The following is a 21,375-nucleotide window of genomic DNA, read 5'->3' as shown; positions in this document are numbered from 1 at the left end:
TCAGATGAGAAGCCAAACCTCTGGACGTGGCTCACTGTGGGGCTTGGCAAGCCGTGTGCTTTTTTGGGGCAGGCTGAAGTCCCACATACCTTGACCTGCCCTGTGTGTAAATCATTCTAGTGTTTTAAATTGTTTTAAGATTTTTCCAAAGCACATCTGGGTTGTGTTTAATTGTTAGAAGGCAAAAAAAAAAAAAAAAGAGGAGCTAGAGGGGGAGTTGGTGTAAATAATTCATGGAGAAGAATCCTCCAATTTTGCAGAAACCACAGCCCAAATTACAGAGAAGGCTTTTGGACTGAGATGATTTTTGTTGTGGTTGTAACATACCAGGGTTTGGATCCCGTCCAGATGAAAACATTTGGTTTGTACTTCAGTAAATACTGCAGAAGCACTGCCAGCTAATTCTGAAGAGTAATGAAATAGTATTTTTGGCAAAGCACATGCACTTTCCATACTTCTGATTCCACTCTTCAGATCCAAATTCAGAGGGTTTTTTTAACATGTTTAGCTAGTCCAAGACAAAAGTTAATGTAATTTAATGAGAAACAAAACATAACTGTAATTTAGGAGAGAGAACTACACATTTGTCAAAAAGAAAAAAAAGTAATAACCTCATTAGTCAAATAAAATGGCTGAAAAAGAGTATAGTTTCATTCTATTAATCAGGCACTTGCTGCTGAGGTCAACATATCTGTGTGCAGAGGCTGCAAAAGCATCAATTCTGCCTACTGTTAGTAGTGAGCCTGAATTTTGCACATGCAAAGGGTGACATCTTTCCTAGAAAATTGCTAAAAGCATCACCGTGACTTAAACCCCCTATATTTTACTTTGTACTTACTGTTGTATAAGCACCAAATTATTGTAAAAGAAGGCATGAAATACATTTGTCATTCTTTCATATGCATTAGGCCACACTTAGTGTGTAGTTGTGGTAATCATTTTTTCCTATACATTTAGGCTTTCTTTTGTGTTGCTGTCACAATAGGAGGGAAGACAAAATACTCAAGAGAGAATTTCAATAACGAAACTGAAGATACTGATGGAAGCAGTTGCCAAACATACTTCAAATCGAATTTTTTTTAAAGAGCTGACTGTCCTCCCTTTCTGTAATAATTCATAGCTCATTGTAACCTTGATGAGTGATTTAAAAAAAGCCAACTCATCATTAATGATTTTCTCAAAATTTACTACATGTAGTAGTATCTGATCCTAGGAGCTCTTGTACTGGTGAGGAGAATGTACCTGGGTTTGTGTCGGCTGTCTGAACTTTCTGTGTGGCTTGCAATCCCTTAGTCCAACATGGAAATTTTTTATACTTTCAAAGTCTCACTCTGAGGTCCAGCTTTGGTGATTTGGCCTTTCCCCATGTGTTTTGGAGGAGGGGGAGAGGGCTGGGAAGTTCCCTCCAGGTTGGTGCCTGACTTTGGCCATGGCTTTTCTGCTCTCAGCTGTGAGACTTGTTAAGCTGGAAGAAGTGAGTGGCATGTGTCTGGACCAGGGCAGCAGGTTTGACTGCACTGTCAGATGGATGCCTTGCATTGAGCCAGCCTTAGCTGCAATGTCCTGTACACTTCACTGTATTTGTTACCATTTCATGTCAGTAATCCCTTGGATATCTCCCTTCCCCCATTGCTTCCTCAGCTTGTGTCCATCTGCTAGCTTACCTCTCACCACTCACCTTTCTCCAGCCCCAGCACATCTGGGTTCCTCTCTTCTGCTCTGCTGATGCTGCACTTCAGAGCCTTTCTTAGAGCTTGCTCCTTTTGCCATGGCTTCTCCATGCTTCCCAATATGTTGTGATTGCCCCATCCAGATCTTTGGTAACAGTGTATGCTTTTATGCAAATATTTCTGCAAAACAAATCAGCTGTCTTGGTAGGGAGGGGAGGGAAAGCATTTAGGAGTTGTGTGCTTAGGCATCATCAGGACACAATATAAAATGTGCAGCTCCTACACAAGATTGGAAACATACTTCATTTAATGTTTTGTTTAATAACATAAGGTGATATATTACACTACACATTCAGTAAGAAAAAGAGTGCATAGAAATTTTCCAAATCTTTTCTTGAGAGCTTGTAACATTACATTACAGTTACAGTATTTATTAAGGGACTTTAATTTCCTTGGTCTGGGATTTTAATCTGAATCAGTTCCCTGATCCGATTCACCACATGGCCCCACAAAAAAAATTACACTGTCACAGTTGAGGAGGTGGCACAGGTATAATAAGAAGAGGCCAGGTGGGGGTAGATGTTCTGTAGGCCATTTTTGATGCCAAGAAAAATGTCAGCCACTAATAGTCTAGATGGTTCCCTTTTCCTTGCATGAAATGCCTTCTAAATGAGTGGTAAGAAGTCAAATTTAATTTCTAGGCTGCCATCAGATTTGCTGAGTGAGCAGGCTTTTCAGGCACCTGCTAATGGGGTGGTGGCAGGGTGTGTTTCTCAGGGTGGAGGGCTGCTTGTGTGCTTTCCCCAGGCTCTGGAAGGCTGCTCCCTGCTCTCCCTCTTCATTTGTTCCAGTGCCCGTGGTAGCAGCTGCCTGCATGGTGTGGGGGCTCCCAGCACAGAAGGAGACTTGTAAAATTCAATACAGCCACAGGCTCTCGTAACTCTCTCTCACCCACTCGCTCACTCTCTCTCTCCCTCTCAGATTTTTCTGCTGTTTTCTTGGGGATGGGAAGTGAGGAAGTGGGAATTGTATACCTAGAGTGCTGAGACCTGGCAGGCACCACCTCCCAGGCACAGATGTTGCCCTTTATTCGTGGCATTGCCGCTCTTCTTTTTTGCTGTCGGTTATTATTTCCAGTGTCACTCTTTATATTACCCTTGGTAGGCTTTGAGAATCACACTTTGGTGCTGGGGAGGACAAGAGGAAGAGGAGGGATGGTTGCTCATCTTTATTTACTCTTACTGCCTGGCTGGGAAATATGTGCAAGAGGGAACCAGCATAGCTGCTGCCCCATGGGTTTCTGTTGCTGAGTGTGTCCAGGAAGAGATAAATGTGCAGAATAGTGATCTGTGAATTTTACATATCAAGGAAGCCCCTACAATGCTGTGTCCTGTGAATGTGTGTACAGATGTGTCTGCTGAACCTGCAGTTTTCCTTATTCTCTTGCCATTTTGGAGGAGTTTTATCATCTGGCTGTCATACATCATTTTCATGGTAAATATCTGTTACACATGGAGTAACCTGAGAGCAACAACTCTCAACAAAGTCTGTCTGTAAGGAAAACCACCATGGTCTTGCCTTGCAGTGAAGACCAGACAGATTTTTGAGGAAGGGCAGTATATTTTACTTGACCAATTGCTACAGCTGGAAAATAGCAATCAACTCTTGAGCACACATTCTTCTTCAGATTTCCAATGGTCTAGAACATTTATAGCTACAGTAACATTTCTTAATATTATTTATATAAATCAGTAGCTTTGAGTAACAAATGGGGCATCACATACACATCCCTATCTGATCTCAGAGAGAATGAGGAATATTTAGGACAGGAATCATTATTACACAATATTGAAGAAGATGAGTAATTACATAGCTTCCACTCTTCAGAGTTCAGTTTCATTCATATGAGTTTTGTTGTTTCATCAGTTGTGACAAGTCTGAGTGTTATTTCCATAAGAGGAGTCTTAGGGGGAGATGCCTAGCTCTTTACTTGGTGTAAACCAGCAGTGCACATAAACCACTCACACGTTAGGTGTTGTTTAATAAGCATAATTGTCATCATTTCAGCTTGGATGAAATCACAGTGTACTTACAGGCATGTCTTTCATTCAGTTTGCTCATAAAGGGAATTTGCAGCGTCTTGAGCTTGGCCAGCATGTTTCAATATTTTAAACCAGTGTTTTCTCAGCCTTTTGGAGATGTTTAGCTACACAGGCTTAAAGTGAAAGTGGTTTTACCAGTTCAACACATATTTGTGAAAAAATTATTTGAGGCTATTCCAGAACTGAACTAGTATTATAAAAGATGAGGATAAAAGTAGTTCCAATACAAAAATTAAGCAAGAAAATTCAGAGCTTTTAAATGTCTTTCAGAGTCTTCCATCCATAACAATGCTTACATAGAACAAAAATGTGCAAGTCCAGACTTTTTTTTTCTTCCTTTCTGTTTGGCAAGTCAAATTTAATAAATATGTAGGAAAAGCTGGTGGGAAGGAGGGGAGGAGACCCAGACTTGAACGCCAGCTTTTTTCTCCAAGGTCTCATATTGCAGAGCACTTAGATCAGTAAAGTGAGCGTTAGCAGGACTCTCCTTTGTTATTGGATGTTCTAGTCTGATTTCTCTGGAAATGTACTTCCCAAACAGTCCCAGCTGTCCCAGGAATGCAGTTTAACCATTGTTGTTCATAGTTCTTGATTGGAAAGAATTAAAAACTGTCATTCTGATGGGAGATTTATGCACTGAGATTGCAGAGATTGAATACCAGGAGTTAGGTGAAGTTTGTGCCTGCTCTTGAACTTGGGTAAGACTCTCCCTCCTTTCTAAATAGACTGACATAGTGTTTTATTCTCTGCATTAAGAAGAAAGAGAAAAAAGATTGCTATTGTAATAACGACATTTGCATTGCAGATGATACATTTTTGTTGGTTGCTGTTTAAAGCAGCTGCCAAAAAATCTGAGAGATGTGGAATTCCAAGGAAGATGAAGCTGAGAGAACAGACATTATATCTAGACTCCTATTTTAGTGTCTCAGAAGGATAAATTTTCTTACTATTTCTTTAATTATAATAGGGGGATTTCAGTCTGTGTTTGAATCTAATTTTGAGGGTTCCAAACAGTAAGGTTCTTTTATGCCACCATTTGTTAATGCACAATGGTGTCAGATGGTGTCAGACTTCAGATTCTTCTAAGAACTGATGCACTTGCCTACAATTTCTGAATCCATACTACACATTTGGGCACCTAGATGGCAGAAAAAACCAGTTTATTTTTCAGGCAGCACTGTCTTAGGAGTAGCTATTTTAGAGTCTTCTAGTTAGTTGCTGTTGAGACTTAAAACTCCCCTACGAGCAAAAGAATTAATGTGCCTCTCAGCACCTCTTACCTACTATGTTTGATTGCTTAGACTGTGCCAGAAAGTTCTGGGCTTGCATAAGAAATGTGGAGGTTTTTTGTTTCTGTAAGTTGCTACAGCTTCCATGCTGTGAAATATGTCAGCAGTCTTAATTTGATCATTAGTCTATACAAACAGGAGAGCTGTGTCATCCAAAAGCCCTTTCCCCTAGGATAACTGTATGTGTCCATACATTCCTGGCTAGGTTGGATGGAAAAATGCACAATTTCAGGGGGAAGAATCATCATGCCCTCAGTGCTGCTGTAGTGTTTATCCTGGCTGTCCCAGGGTTTCCACTGACACACAGCACAGGGTGCTGGTGAGGAGTTTCTGTCTGCTTCTCCCCAAGGCAGCCACAGTTCCAAAGGGCCTGTTACAGAGGCCAAAAGCCTCTCTAACATCTTTGCAGGTGGGGCCTAAGCCTCAGTGGGATGAAGGAGAGAATTGGAAGGGTCAGTTTTCAGTAAGAAAACTCATGGATTGAGATAAAGGCAGTTTATTAGGCAAAGCAAACCTGCAAGCAAAGCAAAACAAGGAGTTCATTTGCTACTCACTTTTGGCAGGAAGGTGTTTAACCATCCCCAGGATGAGGGGCTCCATCACATAAAATGCTTACCTGGGAATACAAATGGTGTAACACTGGATAGATGTCCCCACCTTCCTCCTTCTTCCCCCAGCTCTTATTGCTGAGAACAGTCCTATGGTCTGGAATGTCCCTTTGGCCAGTTATCCTGTGTGTGTCCCTTCTAGCTCCTTGTGCACCCCAGCCTGCTTGCTGGTTGAGCAGCATGAAAAATAGGGTCAAAAAAATGCCTTGATACCTTGCAAGCACTGCTCAGCAATGGCTAAAACGTCCCAGTGTTATGAACTCTGCTTCCAGCACAAATCCAAAACATAGCCCTGTTCCAGCTACTATGAAGAAAATTAACTCCATCCCAATCAAAACCAGTATATTTAGGAATGGATGATTCATGGCAGAAACAGCCTGTCCCTGGTTTTCTGTCATGTTTAGGTAATTCATTAATTAAAAAGTGATTTTTATAGTTATGAGTATTTTGTACAACCCTGGTCGAAGCAGAAATATGCAATCAAAAATAAGCTATAGTTAGTTGTTGGCAGTGGCAACACCAACAGCTCAAAAGCAAACCAAACACAGAATTGGATTTCTGAAGAGCTTGAAGCCAGAAGTGCTTCCTAAGGAAGCACCAGTCAAATAGCCACTACCTTGTGTTGGTCTCTAGCCCAGTTCTCTTTGTCCTTTTGTTTTATTTAGCAGCAGGAAAGTAAATGAAGTTGCTGTTATCCAAGTGTGTGACTATACTTTTTCCTTTCTTTTAAAATAATTTCTTCTTTGGTAATAGCTAGAAGGCTCCCTGGACACCTCTGGGGGATGGACAGGGGGCTCATGTTGAAGTAGAAAGTGAAATTGAGCTCATGAGAAGGTGCCCATTATTTGTCAGCAGTATTTGTACATTTAAAAGTCATGGGAGCATCATGGGAAAAGTAGTCAAGAGATGAGAAGCAGCATCCTCAAGGGGAGCACACAGGGAATCAGAAGACCTTTCCTCTCTTTTTGCCTTTGCCAGGAATCCTCCATGCAAATAAACTTCTCAATGTCTTCGCTTTTCTCTTTGTTTCTTTCTGCAGAATTCTGCAAAATAGTGTGTGCAATATTGTAGAGGTCTGCAAAGTATTGTGAAATTTAAATGCTTTATTGTGATGATAACTTAGAAATATCACTGAGGTGCAGACTGCTTTTTTGCTCTTTTTTCTTCTGTTTGGAAAAGCTGTAAGCTTCTAGTTGTGCGTTAAGATTTCAGCAAGGCACTTGAGCACGCATTTGAAATTAAGCATGTGCATTAGTCCTTTTCTGAATACCCAGAGTTATTAATTAGGGCTTGTAGCAAGACTGATTGTCTGAAGTATGAATAGAATGTGCTTGAGGGGGGGAGAACCCTGCTTTTCAAGACCATGCATTTCTTGTTGGTTAAAACTAATAAATAAAAACCCTCTAGTTAATCATGCACTGGTCTGACCTCCCAGCTCTGAGTCCCACTCTCCCCTTGCTGTGGAGGACACTCAAGTAGGTTATGATCAGTATGGTTAGTGCAGTAAGCAAATGTGATGATGCTAATGAGCCATTTCTTTATAATGATCAGGTTCTCCAGCCCTGCCCAGCAACATGGTATATTTTGGAAGCTCTCAGGATGATGAGGATGAAGAAGAGGAGGAGGAGGAGACAGAGGACACAAAAACAGCCACAAACAATGCTTCATCATCATGCCAGTCAACCCCTAGGAAAGGAAAAACGCATAAACACGTACCAAATGGGCAAGGTAGGTCCTAAGTAGTGCTGTTCTCCTGCACCCCCCAGTAAAGAAATTTATGAGCTGGATGTGCTCAGTCCTTGTCTGTCCTTCTGGGTCTGATTGAAAAAGTGGTGGAATAAGATGCAGTTTTAGCATCTTGTGCTTTAACCTCTTTCTTCTGACAATCTGAACTCTGTGGTAGAACTACTGCAGGGCTGGAATTACACACACACACATATACGTACATACTGACATGGGGGTCAGTCTCTTCTCCATGTAACAAGTAATAGGACCAGGGGAAATGGCCTCAAGTCACCAGGAAAGGTTTAGATTGGGCATTAAGAAGAATTTCTTCACTGAAAGGTTTGTCAGGTCTGCCCAGGGAAGTGGTTGAGTCACCATCCCTGAAGGTACTTAAAAGTCACGTAGATGTGGCACTGAGGGACATGTTTTAGTGGTGGACTTGGCTGTGTTAGGTTTGTGGTTGGATTCAATGATCTTAAAGATCTTTTCCAACCTAAAAAATCCTGTCATTCTGTGGGATGTATTTATATAGGTACACACAGACACACATAGACACAGTCACGCTCTCTGGCTTTTGTGAGACTGATGTTTAATTTAGAATGACTTTATTTGATCAAAGTTAAATATAAGCATTCATAAGTGTTATCAAAATGCGTGCCAGGGGCAACACTTAATTTCTCTTATGCAGTATTGAGACCACACTTGCAGTAGGTTGATACCATATTCATATTGTTGATTGAAAAATTTTATGGCAGAAACTTTTTCAAGTCAGTTATTTCTCTGCAAATCAGCAAAAGCTGCGTTAATTGCACAGTAATTGTGTCACGATGTCCTCGTGCTGTATCTTGAAAAATGGATCCACACATATCGCAACATCGCGTACTGTATAATGGAAGATTTAAAGCTGTGCTGAAAATTTCTTGAGCCTGCTGTAATGCTCTCCTGCCAGCCTCCTGTGTGATGTGGTTTCTGCTCCAGCAGGAGCTCTTGTTTCAAAACTGTGTTATCTCTGTCTGACATAGTTTCAAAATGTAGCCTGTGCTGTCTGTTCCCTTCCTCACTATTAGTTTTCCATGAGAATCTTTCTTTCTGGTGACTGCCCCTTCAGCTCTTCTCCTTTTAGTAGGAGGACTGAGAGGAAGGTCTCTTCACAGTGCACTTTTTCAGAGGTGACCTGTGCCTGCTCTGTTTGTTCTTTCATGCTACCTTGCTCCAAAGAAGAGATTAGTAAATCCCAATTACTTCACTAATGCTGATCCTCATCTCTGTCTTTCAGAAGGGAGTTTGCTATAAAAGGTGCCTTTGTTACATATGCCAAAATTTTTTTCATGACTGCATCTGAATCTGTTTTTATTGCATACCCAAGCTCAAAAACTCACTTTTTGTGAATGATTTGTGGATAATTGCAAGGGGATGTTGTGCCTAATAGCATTTCAGCTGTCAGCTGTGACCAGGAGCTTTAATGCTTTACCAGTCATAGATCAAAATTTGGCACTTAGGATAGATTTCTAAGTAACCCCCCCGAAATAAGAGGCACAAAACTCTGCATATGGAAAATGAGGCTGCACGTAACAGAACTGCTCCCTTAGAGTTTTAAATGTGATATATCACTGCAAAAGGAACTGATGGTGTTCTATGAGAATGTCCCTGATGACAGCCACTTTGAAATTAGCTCAAAACCAGAGACACCTGAAATCTTAATTGGGGGTAAGTAAAGGCAAACATAATGAGCCATATAATGGCTTCATAATCTTTATCAATATAGATCAGAGAGAGTGTAAATGAAGCTGCTGCTTTAATAGAGCTGCAAAAGACCTTTATAAAATACATAGGAGACAATGTGAGATGTTTTGACAAAGGTGAAGAAACAGGAATTCCCAGAGAAGGCAGCTGCTTCTCCTTCGTCATTGTAATTTTTTTTTCTTCTTCTCTCTCTTTTTTTTTTTTTTAATTAAAATTTCCTTACCCAGGGGTATTCCCATTCTTCAGTGTCTGTTATGTTGGTTGACAGCCAATAGTATTTTTGTTTCATGTGAATGAAGTAGGTTCTGGTTCCTGTGTGTCTGTTTTAAATGAGACCACACACAAAGGCAGACCAGGGACGGGTGCAGCAAATGAACTTAATCTAGCGTGAGAGTCTATTTTTAATGAATTAAAGTCTTTTGTTTTTAATATACAATGTCTACTCAAGCACTTTGGACCTGAAAATGCTAAGCATTTGCTATGACATACAACAACAAAAGTTCAGAGCTTGATTAATGTCATTAGACAGTGTCAAATCATTGCTTTCTGCTCAGTGGGGGCCAACAATTTTTCTGGGCAAAGTCATTTGTCAATATCCTCTTCTGATGCCAATATGGGGTATTATTAAGGTTGCACACCAAACTATTTGTTATAACTGAGCCTGTTGAGCCACCTTTTGGAGAGCTAACTCAATCTAGAGTGCCTGAGTGGGAATGGGAAGCACGTATAGCACGTGGCATAGCTTGCGGCACAAGATGAAATAATTGGCTCAACTGACTTGTTGCCTTCCAACCTTTCTGCTTACACAGATACATTTAAAGCATCAAATTGTCACCTTTTCACCCTCCTTTCCTAGTGCTGTTGATGTGCTGCACACACATCCAGATGTAAAAGAGCAAAGTGAAATGCTTGGCAGGAGAAGTGTTTATCTCCTGCATTCATGGGAGTGTGTAAAAGGGAGTGTGCAAGTCTTTCCAGGGAGATACCGGGTCTAAATTGCATCTCCCTGCTGCTCAGAGGAAATTCCAAGTGGTAGGTAGGAGGGTAGGCTTAGGTCTTTGTTCCTTTAAACCTAATTCTTTGAATTCCTCGCAACTAAATAAATTCTAGTTTGATTTCATTCTGTGGCACAATGGCAAGTTTTCTCTGCAGGCTCCTGAAGAAGAATGTTTGCAGGTGCCAAGTGTTTTGCTAGGCAGGCTGTGATAGAGAGCTGGAAGGTGGAGCTGGGAAGTTGTTGGGTTATCGGTCCCATCTCAGGAGCAAAGGAGGATAGGCATCACTCTACTTGAAAGGGCTTGTGGGCTGGAAAAGTGCCTCAGGAGGAGCAGCATACGCAGATACAGCTGTGTAGCAACTTAGACATTGCATGCAGCAGGCTGCAGTTCCTCTAATAATGGCTGGCTAATTTTCTTAGGAAGAGTGATTGGGGAATTAGATTTCTCTCACACCAGCACAGCAGCTCAAGGGCAGAGAGGAGTGCGCGTCTGGGCCAGCATACCTGGGAATGTCCTGTTGTCTCTGGATGCCAGAGACGGACAATTAAGTTCTAATTTACTTTTAGGAAAACAGAATTAACCATCATTATTTGTAACCAAACTTCTTCATGAAGGGCGGGTGTGGTGTCCTTAGTGGGAGTAAACCCAGTTTCAGTGTGCCAGCAAAACCTACATGGTCAGAAATGGTTGCTGGATCATGCTGTGTTTTGTTAACATGACAAGATATAAACTGCTCTGCATGCCTGAAATGAGCAGGGGAGAAAATTGTAGAGATGCTTCTTTTTTTTTTTTTTTTTTCTTGCTTGGGGCTCAAATTTCAAAACAGACCTGGCAGTAGTGCATAGTAAGCAAGCATTGCTAGAAACACTATACTCTGCTTCAGTGCTGTCCTACTCGCTTACCAGAAACACAGAATGTTTCACTTCTCAATTTGCAATGGATAATTTAGCAGAGTAATTTCCTTACATGTGTAGTAGTACGAAGATGAGGCAGGAAAAGATCGTAGATAGGTTTTTTTTCTTATTTCAAGGTATAGTTCAATGCAGCATTTGTGCATCTTGGGCTTGAATGGCACATCTTTTATATACATTACTGTTTGAGTGTGCTGTGAGAAAATTCTGGTTTATGGTTGGCGTTCTTTATTGAGTTTTGGTTTTAACTAAATTTGGTATTTGTGGGTGAGTACATGAGACAGAGCCTTAGGCTTGTACATAATTTTTAGTGAAACTAATCCTGAAGAGGTAAACATTTAGAAGAAAAATATATTTTTAAGAATGAGAAAATTTCAGGCAGAGTGCTGCAGTAGTTAATGGGTAGGCAATTATTTTGATGATTTACAGCCTTTTGTTGGAAGACCATGGAACCAGTAATTGTTGCAATAAACATTTTTGCACATTTAATTTTTCTGCAAAAATATGTAACACGAAAATTACCCGGTTTGCAGTAATTTGCATACTTAAATATGCAAATAAGGCACAACACATTTGGGGATTTGCGGATTTTCAGTAGCAAGATGTATGACCTGTGGAGAAGAATAGGGGAGCTGGAAGTTGCTCAAAAAAAAAAAATTAAATTGTTATCCTGGTGCGAGACTCATGATAACAGACAGACACTTCTTGTATGGACTTGCTGCTTAGTGAGTGACCCTTTTGATGTTGTTTGTGTCGTAATGGTTAGGTGAGAGTAATGAATTTGTGCTGAGACGAGACACTTGGTATTGAATTTTTGCAAGCAGTGGCGCGGTGTCTCATACCAATAACGCTTCTCCCGGTGGCCCAATATATTCCTGTGCGTGTAGGGCTTGAGCTGTGCTATTGATGGTGTCAAAAAACAAATTCAGTGTTACCCCGCTGCCATGGCTCTCCTGTTTGACTCCTGCTAGCATGCAGCTATGGAAATTTTCGTGCGGCGTTGTCCACTGAGAAATTGAGTGGTGTTGCATTAGGGCTTGGGAAGTGCAGAAACAGCAATACCACAATTTCATATGATGTGGTGCTGGCCTTTTCTTCTGAAGTACACCTTTGCTCCTGACTCTGAGTAGGCAGAGCATGTTGGGGGGCTCCAGAAGACAGTTTCTATCCCTGGAAATGATTTATGGAAGTCAGAACATGCCCAACATTTAAGGAAAACAATTGGCAGTATTAAAATACTGTGTTTTATGGAACTATAAGGTTATTTTAGTTCCTCCGGGAAGGGAAAAGAATTATTGCCTGGGTCCTTTAACACAGTTTGAGAGCCACGTAAATGTTTTCACAGTGACTTAGAACTGAATTAAAGCCAGAGCAAGAATGTTTTTGTACAGTAACGGGTACTCTGTGCCAAAAAGTTGATTAATACTACATCTCTTCCCAAACATGATCTATGTAACAACATGAGGCTTGCCCTGGAATAGCTGGCTTGGGTTCACAATAGTGGCAAGGCTCCCTTTTCTCCTTATAAAAACAAAACTTCTCCCTTTCACTTCTATCTCCCCTCTGTTTTCTGGATAGTTTTATGAATGTGCAATCACTTGCTTTATGCAGTGCAAGCTCTGCAACATGCAGCACATGTGTATGGTCCATGCCTTCATCTCCCAGCCACTGGCACACAGCAAAAGGGTTCTGTACTCTGCAGTCCATACTAAACCTCCCCAGTTATCCCAAGTATAAAGCATATCAGGTGCAGGAATAACCTTCAGGAGAGCTTGGGAAACAAAGCTTTGTCCACGGAGTCAATAGCTGACTGAACCCAATCCAGTAATTCTGCTGCCTGCACAGTGAAAGCCTGATTATTGTGCGTGTTATAAATTAGCTTCTGAATGGTTGGCTGGCTGGATCCTGTGAAGTGTTTGTGTGCAAATTAATTTGTAGGAATACTTCCGAAAATTGCTGAAAACACATTATGTTTATCGCCCACTACAGTGTCAATTCCTGTAGTAAATGCTTAGTTAATCTGTAGTAATTGAGCACATCTGTGGCTTTACTTGACCAAAAATTTTTTTTAGACATTAGCTGCACCTAATAGAGGCACAATTTGCACAGTTTGCATTGGTTTGTGCAGGGATTCTTTATCACAGTTTCAAATGAGATACCCCAAAGTCCCAGTATGGGATCCTGGGTGAATATTGGTGCCCGGGGTCTGGTTCCCCCGATGCAGGGAGCTCTGTGATGCATCCATGGGGATCGTGCCTGCCATAAGGTTTTACTCTGCTGCCGTAAATTATATCAGTGGTTTTAAAACCCCCAGTGCTTGTGAGTTTTGAATGTAGTGGTTCAGTTCCTTTGCATTTGATCATCCCTGCTAACCAAAAGACCCGCAAGTATTTCACTGTGGGACTCTTATTGTTTCAGTTTAATAATAATAATAGCTTTGGAGGACACAGCATTTTGAGAATAAGCATTCAAATAGATACAAGTATAATGATACCCATATATTCTATCTGGAGTGTCTGAGCACTAATAATTTACTTACACTCTTAATTACTCGTTAGTAGTGCTTCTTACCTTTAACTAAAAGCTGTCCTGGAAATACAGAGTAAGGTAGCTGCTGTATATATAATATATATATATAAATAAAATATAAAATATATATAAAATAATCATAATTCAAGACTACACATAATTTCTGCTTCAGGAATGCAAGTTCCACCACTAGTGTAGGTTGGACTTCTTTTTTTGTCTTTCTGTCTTTTAGTGAAATTATTGCTTCAAGGGTGAAACCTTTATTGACTGCTCTTTAGCAAGGAACTAAAGTGACTGGGAACAGAACATTGGATATTGGCATATCAGACTTATTTCTAGGGAGATTTTCCTGGAACACACCTCTCAAGGGTTCATAAAGCACAGCATACACCTTTCCTGATTTTCTGTGTGCATCAGAAATATTTAAGAGTTGGCAGATGTGAAGGAGAATGCCATTTGCTGCATAAGAAGGCACAAAAGAATTGGTAATAATTTCACTGTTAAAACAAATTTGGTCTCAGTAATATTTATTGCAGAGGTTTTGGGGGTTATTGTTTTCTTTCCTTTGAGAAGTGGGGGTTGCTGGCTTATTATCAGTTACACTTTAACAACAAGATTTTTTTGAGGGGGATTGGTCTTTTTTTTAATGATACATTTTTTCTCTTAACTGTCATACTCGCTGTTGGGGCCAGAGTTTAATTATGTATTATACTAAATAAATGTATTGTGTAAATAATTTGCTTCAATATTTTTAGTGAGACAGGAGGAAAATCATAGTATTGGGGATTTTTTCCACCCCATAATGCTTGGCTTGCAATAGCATTTTGTAATTAATCAAGTCAGCATTTAGATAGTTTCTCACATGATGTGAATGATGTGTATGTTTGTGAATTTTTCAGAACTTACTATTGCAGAAAGGTTTTACAGCTGAATATAAAGTAGCTGGATATAACAGTAATCTAGGTGTTGCAAGAAACAAATACTGATTTTTATAGAAAGTGATACCATCTACTGTTTAACTGGAAGACAGTGTGGCAAAAACTGTTTTGCATCTACATCTCCCTTTGTTGTGTTTTCAGACACTAGCTTTTTAAGCTTTTCCTGTGAGACTGAACATTTTTTTCCTCCTATATTTCTCTTCCCCCTTTCAAGAATCTTACAAATTAAGACAAAAGATAATTACTCAGAGGGTAAAACTGGCAGGGTTCCCACGACACTTAAATTTAATGAGCTGTTGCATATAAAATATACCTTGTCTCATGTTCCCCTTTTTTTTTTTTTTCCTCCTTTTTTTTTTTTTTTTTTTTGTGAACCTGAGAAGTGCACAATTTGGTTTTTTGGCTTTGTTTTCTGTTTTAGTAATTTTCGATTTTTAAAGTGGCAACTGATTACAGAAAATTAATCTCTCTGACTTGAATGTTTCTGTAGGAGCAGATCAGTATGTACGATTTGTTCCCTTCAAAGGAAGGCATCACTCTAAATGATAAAATACATATTAACAAAGCTGCCATTGGTTGTTTGTGCTATGTCTTATTAAAAAGAAATAGTCATGCTTTGTGCATCTGTAGTGCCTTCCATCTGATGTGAGAAATCCTTCCAAAGGAGGATGAATGTATTGTCATGAACTTCCCGAGAGGGGTTGGCAATTATTATCAGTTCCATCACTGGAAATGAGACACAAAAGGTTACGTGATTTTTGCAGAAATCACTGAAAAATCCTTGGCTGGCTGGGGCAGCACCAGTTGCTTCTGAGCTCAGGAGTGACAGAACCATGGAGAAATTTGTGGTGACTCCACTGCTGACAGCTTTTCTCTCATTCTTACTTCATTTATGCAAATGGGAAGGAAGAGAGGAGGAAAAGCAATCACAGATTTTTCTTTTTTAAGTAATCAGCTTCAACACTTATGACTGACTGAATATGATAAGGGAACTGAAAATATGATAAGTGACCTGAAAATTAAATTGGTCAACAGTTTGCTGGGGCTCTGGCTGTGGGAAGCTGGGATAGCTGCTTGGGAAGGTTTGGAGGTGTAGGGTGGGCTCAAAAGCAGCTTAGCTGCCCCTCTTCTGTCCAGCAGGATTGTGATTTTTATTACTACTCTTACTGCTGCTCCTACTGTTAATACTCTACATCTGTAGAGATAGCTAAGCTTCACAACTTAGATAAGGTGTGTGTTGTAGGAATATCACCTTTAGTGACAAAAGAAGGCTTTCATTTCACAAGAAAACAGTAACTTTGTGCATTTAGTTACTATTCTCAAACAGATGGTGTATGTTGTGTGTAATAAATAAAATGTTCACATAGTTGTGCTATTAAGTATTTATGAAGTTTCTTGTTTGCATTCTTTCCTAAACTGTCAAAGAAAGACAAGGGTAGAAATCAAGAGCAAAAGGCAGGAGGGCATTTGCCATTGTGGATGTTGGATCACAAGTCTTGGGGACCTCTGTCAAGTGCTCCACTGAAGAGGGTGCATCACTGACATGAATTCAGCACATTTCTGATTAACAAATAGAGAAATGTGATGTGATTTTTTGTTTGTTTTAGTTTCAACTTTCCATGTTCCCTGACAACAGAAGAGCAGTGACTCTTCTTAAATAAATTCAGCAGAGAGACAGGAACAAAACTTGTTTGTATACATTCACATAATATTTATTGTACCAAAAAAAAGGTGTCTGTTCCACACTTTCTTATCCCTTTATTATTAAAGGTTATAGAGCTCAGCATAGGTCCCAGTGTTACTTCATGTCACGTGTTCCAAAATGGTTTTAGTATTTTCCTTTCTTTGCAGAAGTACCTTTTTCTATTTGCAGCTTGTCTGCTATAGGCAAACTGCTGTCAGTTTGATTCAGCAGTTCGGGTACTGATGAAAACAAAACATGCTTTTTCATGGAATGTCTCCTTTCTTCTACATTGGTATAAAAATAAGCCTTTTTTTCTGTTCAGGTTATGTTTAGAATTCCCTCACTGCAAGAGCAAAAAAATATAATTAAAACTGTCATAAATAAAAATCAAACTCATAATTCTAAATCTAGGTCAGTCAAAACAGTAATATACCTTGTATGTTTTAATTTGGATATTGAAGATAATGTGTGCTAACAAGCAGAGGAAATACTGTAGTAAATCTGTTCATCTAAAGAAATATGCAAAATAGTGCTATTTCTATATTGATTTAACTTTAGATGTACAAAGGCATTCACTAAATATCCAACACTGAGAGCAGAGAAAATTGCGATTTTTTGAATGAAGTGTTTGGTCTTGCAAACTTTTTCTTTTCTTTTTTTCCCCCTTAATAACCTGATTTTCTCTCTTCTCAGTTTTCAATGGGTCCAGCAAATCATCGAAGGAGAAAGAACCTGCTCAGAAACACAAAAGCAAAGAGGCCACCCCAGGGAAGGAGAGGAACAGCGAACATAAGGCTGAGAGTCGAAAAGACCAGGCTGCTGCTAATCACCACGCTACTACAAACACTGGCTCCTCTACGAAAGGGCTCACGGCTAACAACCACCACGCTCTTCACAGATCGGCTCAGGACTTAAGGAAACAGGTAACAAGTTGTTCTCTGCTGTGGACACATGGGAAAAAAAGGCTTTTAAGGTTCTAAGCTCCTTTTTTCACTGCCTGGTGTAGATCGAACATGGTAATCCTTAAAAGAATCCTCTGGAGCAGCAGAGAGGTAATTTTCAGTGATTAAAAAGAAGGAAAAAAGAAAAATTGATACATGGGAAGTCCATATAGAGCATGCTTTACAATCCTTTTTATTATCTGGTATTTTCATATGAAAGAGTGAAGTTCACATTGCTGCTTATGAAACCTTTCTGAGTGGCACTCTGTGCTGACACTGCCAAGGCTGGCAGCACATGGAAGAAGGAGCTGATCTGTGTGGCTTATCTCACTGGTGCTGTGGAGAACCTGACATTGCACTCAGGTGTCTTGGTTTGCACATGGGCAGCACAAACCTCAGAGCCTGGGAAAAATGTTTTGTCTGACGCATAAACAAGGTGCTCCAAAATATTCCCTCCTCCACAATGAGGGTACCTGGTAGGAGGTGTTTTTAAAGTTCCATCTTACTTGGTTAAAAGTTAGCAAAAATATTCAGCAAGAGATTTGTTTCAACCCAACTTGAATTCAGGTGTGGAAGTTCAGCAGACCAGTCTTCCAGTGCTTGTGACTGTCCTTATTCAGGCTGGGGCTGGGTTAGCAGAGTACCTGCACCAGGGCAGTGCAGTACAGAAAGCTTGCTGCACTTCAGCCCTTTGGGGTTTTTTGAGGGGAGGTGGGGAGCAAGGGATGTTGATTTGGTTGCTGGTGGGTGGGGTTTTTTTGTTGGTTTGTTTGGGGTTTTTTTGGAGGGTTTTTGTTCTTAGTTTTCTTGTTGTTGTGGTGGTTTTTGTTTTGTTTGTTCTGGTTTGGTTTTTATTTTTGGTTGATTAGTTGTTTGGCAGTGAGGAATTCTCAATGCACTGATTGGAAACAGTCTTTACCTGCTGACACCTGAAGATTTTTCTTCTAAGTGGTCTGACCTGGTCTTCAGGGGAGCTGGAATTGCCATCTTGTAGAGGGCTGTCAAGGCCTTTAAATGACACCTCTGAGTCACAGGCTTGCAAATGAAAAATGGCAAAAAGAAAAGCAGTGATGCTCTTGCTGAAGAAATCTTTAATGCTGTGTGTTTCAGTGGTGATTTAGGTTCACCTGAAATGCCTCCACCAAATTTGTATTACCTTCTAAATCAGGTTTGAGATCCAGAAGGCTATTCACAGTGTGTCTGTACCTCTCTAAAACGTTAATTCTTTATTCCACCATGGCAATTTGCCCTTATCTAAGAAGCATTAGTGTGAATGTCTGCCTTCTTTTGCATCCTTTTGAATTTCTTTTTTGTGATTACCAGTATCTTATGGTCCTTGCTGTGACATCCTCTGTCATGAGCTCATGGCTTTGAACGAGTTCCCAAAACATAAGAATGCAGTTCTTAATTCTTTTAACCTACTGGAACACTGGTGTGAAATGCTTTAAAATTGTATCATCGGAGATTGGTTGGCTAAAACTTTTGTGAAAGTCAACTGCTGCCTCGGCTGAAGGTAGTTCTGAAAGGGAAAAGAAAAGTGTAGAACAGTTTTGTCCACAATCCAAGTGGTTTTGCTTCATAGAGTATTAAATGTTTTTGATTGTGTGACACACAATGGAGAAAAATATAAAGCGATGCCGTACAAGCAGCAGTCACACCACATGGACACATCAGCAAGGGTGGTCCCCAGGCTTCAGAAAATAAGGGGAGGTTAAAGTCAAGATGATGTGGGTTTTCTTTTTTTTTTCTTCCTAAGAAATGATTAGACACCTAAATTTTCTTCTGCAACCCACAGTAGCATAAGTACTTTCTTAAAAATTTTAATGAAAATATGACTCTAGCTAATTTAAGGTGGGTTATATGTTTTGCCTGACAGAAAGCCTTAGTTTTGTACACAACCCTGGACTTACCAGTTATGGGTCATTGCTAAATTTCTCTCTGTTGTCCTGAGTCTTTGACTTTTTCAGTATTTTCCAAAAGGAGATTTTTCTCCCAGGGTGCCAGCCACATGTTCTTCCTTCTTCCACTGTTTTTTTGCTCCTTGATCACTGCATTTGCATGGTTTATTTTTGTGTGGTTTTGTTTTGTTAAGTCTTACAGAAAATAAAGGCAGAACACAAGAGATTGCCAGGGATTTTCTTTTTTCCTTATTTTCTGTTTTGATGTCTTTCTTCTTCTGGTGTGCCCTTGCACTTGTCACAGGTTCCTTATCTCTTTTGCTTTCTCCTTTGCCATCTTTCAAAGTCTTCCTACTTTAAAGGGTTGTGAGCAAAGGAAATGTAGTTCAATGGGGCCCTCTCTTGGCCTAATATGGTAATTTACCTCTGCACAACTCATAAGCACAGAACTGTTTTTATGAATGAATTCAAATCAGTTGCATAACTTGGATTTGTTTGGTACGAAAAGTGATCTCAGTGTTGCTAATGTTGCTCTTATCACTGTGGTTGCTATCTAGCACGTTGTTTATTTTTTTGTGTATGGTTTTGGAGGCTGAATCCTAGGTGCTGTGCAGAGGTATGTATGTAGACCAGTTCAAATATAACAAACCAATTGCTGCAAGACAGTGCTGGTCCTGTTTTTTTTTTTTTTTAAATAAAGATAAGAAAAATTTGAAATCTATCATACCATGTTTTACTCCAGGGCAAGTGTTCAGTGAAGAAGAGAAAAGAGTGGTCTGAAGATGTCAGCAAAACTAGGAACATAGCTGAAAAGCAAAGATGAGATTATTCATATCCTTAGTTTCACCTTTTGGCTCAAGACTTTGCATCATGTACAGCTAATATCAGTCACTTTATTCCTACTAGGGGACACACCTAGATGATGAATGAAAGGCTGTGGATGTTGTCCCCTGGACTTCAGTGAAGCCTTTGACACCACCTCCCACACATTTTCCTGGAGAAACAGGCTGCTCAAGGCTTGGATGGGTGCTTTCTTTGCTAGGTTAAAAACTGTCTGGATGGCTGGGCCCAGAGAGTGCTGGTGAATGGAGTGAGATGCAGTTGGCAGCTGGACACCCATGGTGCTCCCCAGGGCTCAGTGTTGGGGCCAGCCCCGTTTAACATCTTCATCCGTGACCTGGGCAAGGGGATTGAGGACACCCTCAGTCACTTCACACACAACACCAGCAGGAGCAGGAGCATTTACCTGCTGAGGGTAGAAAGGCTCTGCAGAGGGATCTGGAGAGGCAGGAGGGCTGCCCAGCAGAAAAAGACCTGGGGTTGCTAGTTAACAATGGCTTAACAACAGCGAGCAGTGCCCAGCAGGCCAAAAGGCCAACAACAGCATGCTGGCCTGTACCAGCCAGGATGACACCTGTGTGTGTATAGAGTGGCCAGCAGGAGCAGGGCAGTGGTTGTCCCCTGTACTCAGCAGTGGTGAGGCCACACCTCAAACCCTGTGCTCAGTTTTGGGCCCCTCACCACAACGAAGACATTGAGGGGCTGGAGTGTGTCCAGAGAATGGAAATGGAGCTGGGGAAGGGTCTGGAGCACAAGCTTGGTGAGGAGCAGCTGAGGGAGCTGGGGCTGTTGAGCCTGGAGAAAATGGGGTTCAGGGGTGACCCTATTGTGTTCTACAACTGCCTGAAAAGAGGCTGTAGCCAGCTTGGGGTCAACTCCTTCCTCTTGATGGCAAGAGATAGGACCAGAGAAAATGGCCTCAAGTTGCACCAGGGTAGGTTTAGACTGGGTATTAGGATAAATCAATGGCCTGCCCAGGGAAGTGATTGAGTCACCATCCCTGGAGGTATTTAAAGAGTCCTGTTGGTATGGCACTTACAGACGTGATTTAGTGGTGGATTTGGCAATGCTGGGTTAATGGTTGGACTCCATGATAAGTTTGAATAAAAATTCAAAGTATTGTGCTTACCATCTAAGATTGGAGGTTCTGTCTTAAAGCCGATGGTGCTCATGGCATGTTTTGCTTTGAATAGAAGCTGTGAGGGTATTTGCCTTTTTCCATCAGCACTTTACTGTGTTCTGTTCTCAGCCCCTGTGTCACAAGCCCTTGCTGCAGGAGTGCCCCAGGTGGCCCTTCAGACTTCTGGTCACAACTTCCTCAGAAAAAATCATCAGCAGGCTGGAATGACAAGGTGCCTCCATGCAGCCTGACTGCTCACACTGAGGTTTTGTCTTGATTATACCTGACAGCACAGTAATACAGCTATAGCCTCCTGAAACCTTCTGAAAACCTCCTGTAGAGGAGACTCCACAATGTCCATTGACAGCTTCTTCCAATG

The 21,375-nt window shown here is 40.7% G+C and overlaps 1 protein-coding gene across 1 annotated transcript in view; it reads left to right on the top strand.

Annotated features, from left to right (window-relative positions):
* Positions 1-21,375, top strand: part of JARID2 (jumonji and AT-rich interaction domain containing 2) — a 211,470-nt gene that overhangs the window by 157,779 nt on the left and 32,316 nt on the right. Inside the window, exons 5-6 of the mRNA XM_054284528.1 lie at positions 7,221-7,397; positions 16,891-17,120. Coding sequence (XP_054140503.1) covers positions 7,221-7,397; positions 16,891-17,120 — 407 coding nt within the window. The remainder of the gene's footprint in view (positions 1-7,220; positions 7,398-16,890; positions 17,121-21,375) is intronic.

This window comes from Melozone crissalis, unplaced genomic scaffold (genome assembly GCF_028551555.1).
Source record: "Melozone crissalis strain CALT ecotype California unplaced genomic scaffold, PUWL_Pcris_2 ptg000042l_1, whole genome shotgun sequence".
Taxonomy (NCBI): Eukaryota; Metazoa; Chordata; class Aves; order Passeriformes; family Passerellidae; genus Melozone; species Melozone crissalis.
This window is presented reverse-complemented; position numbering and strand designations above follow the sequence as displayed.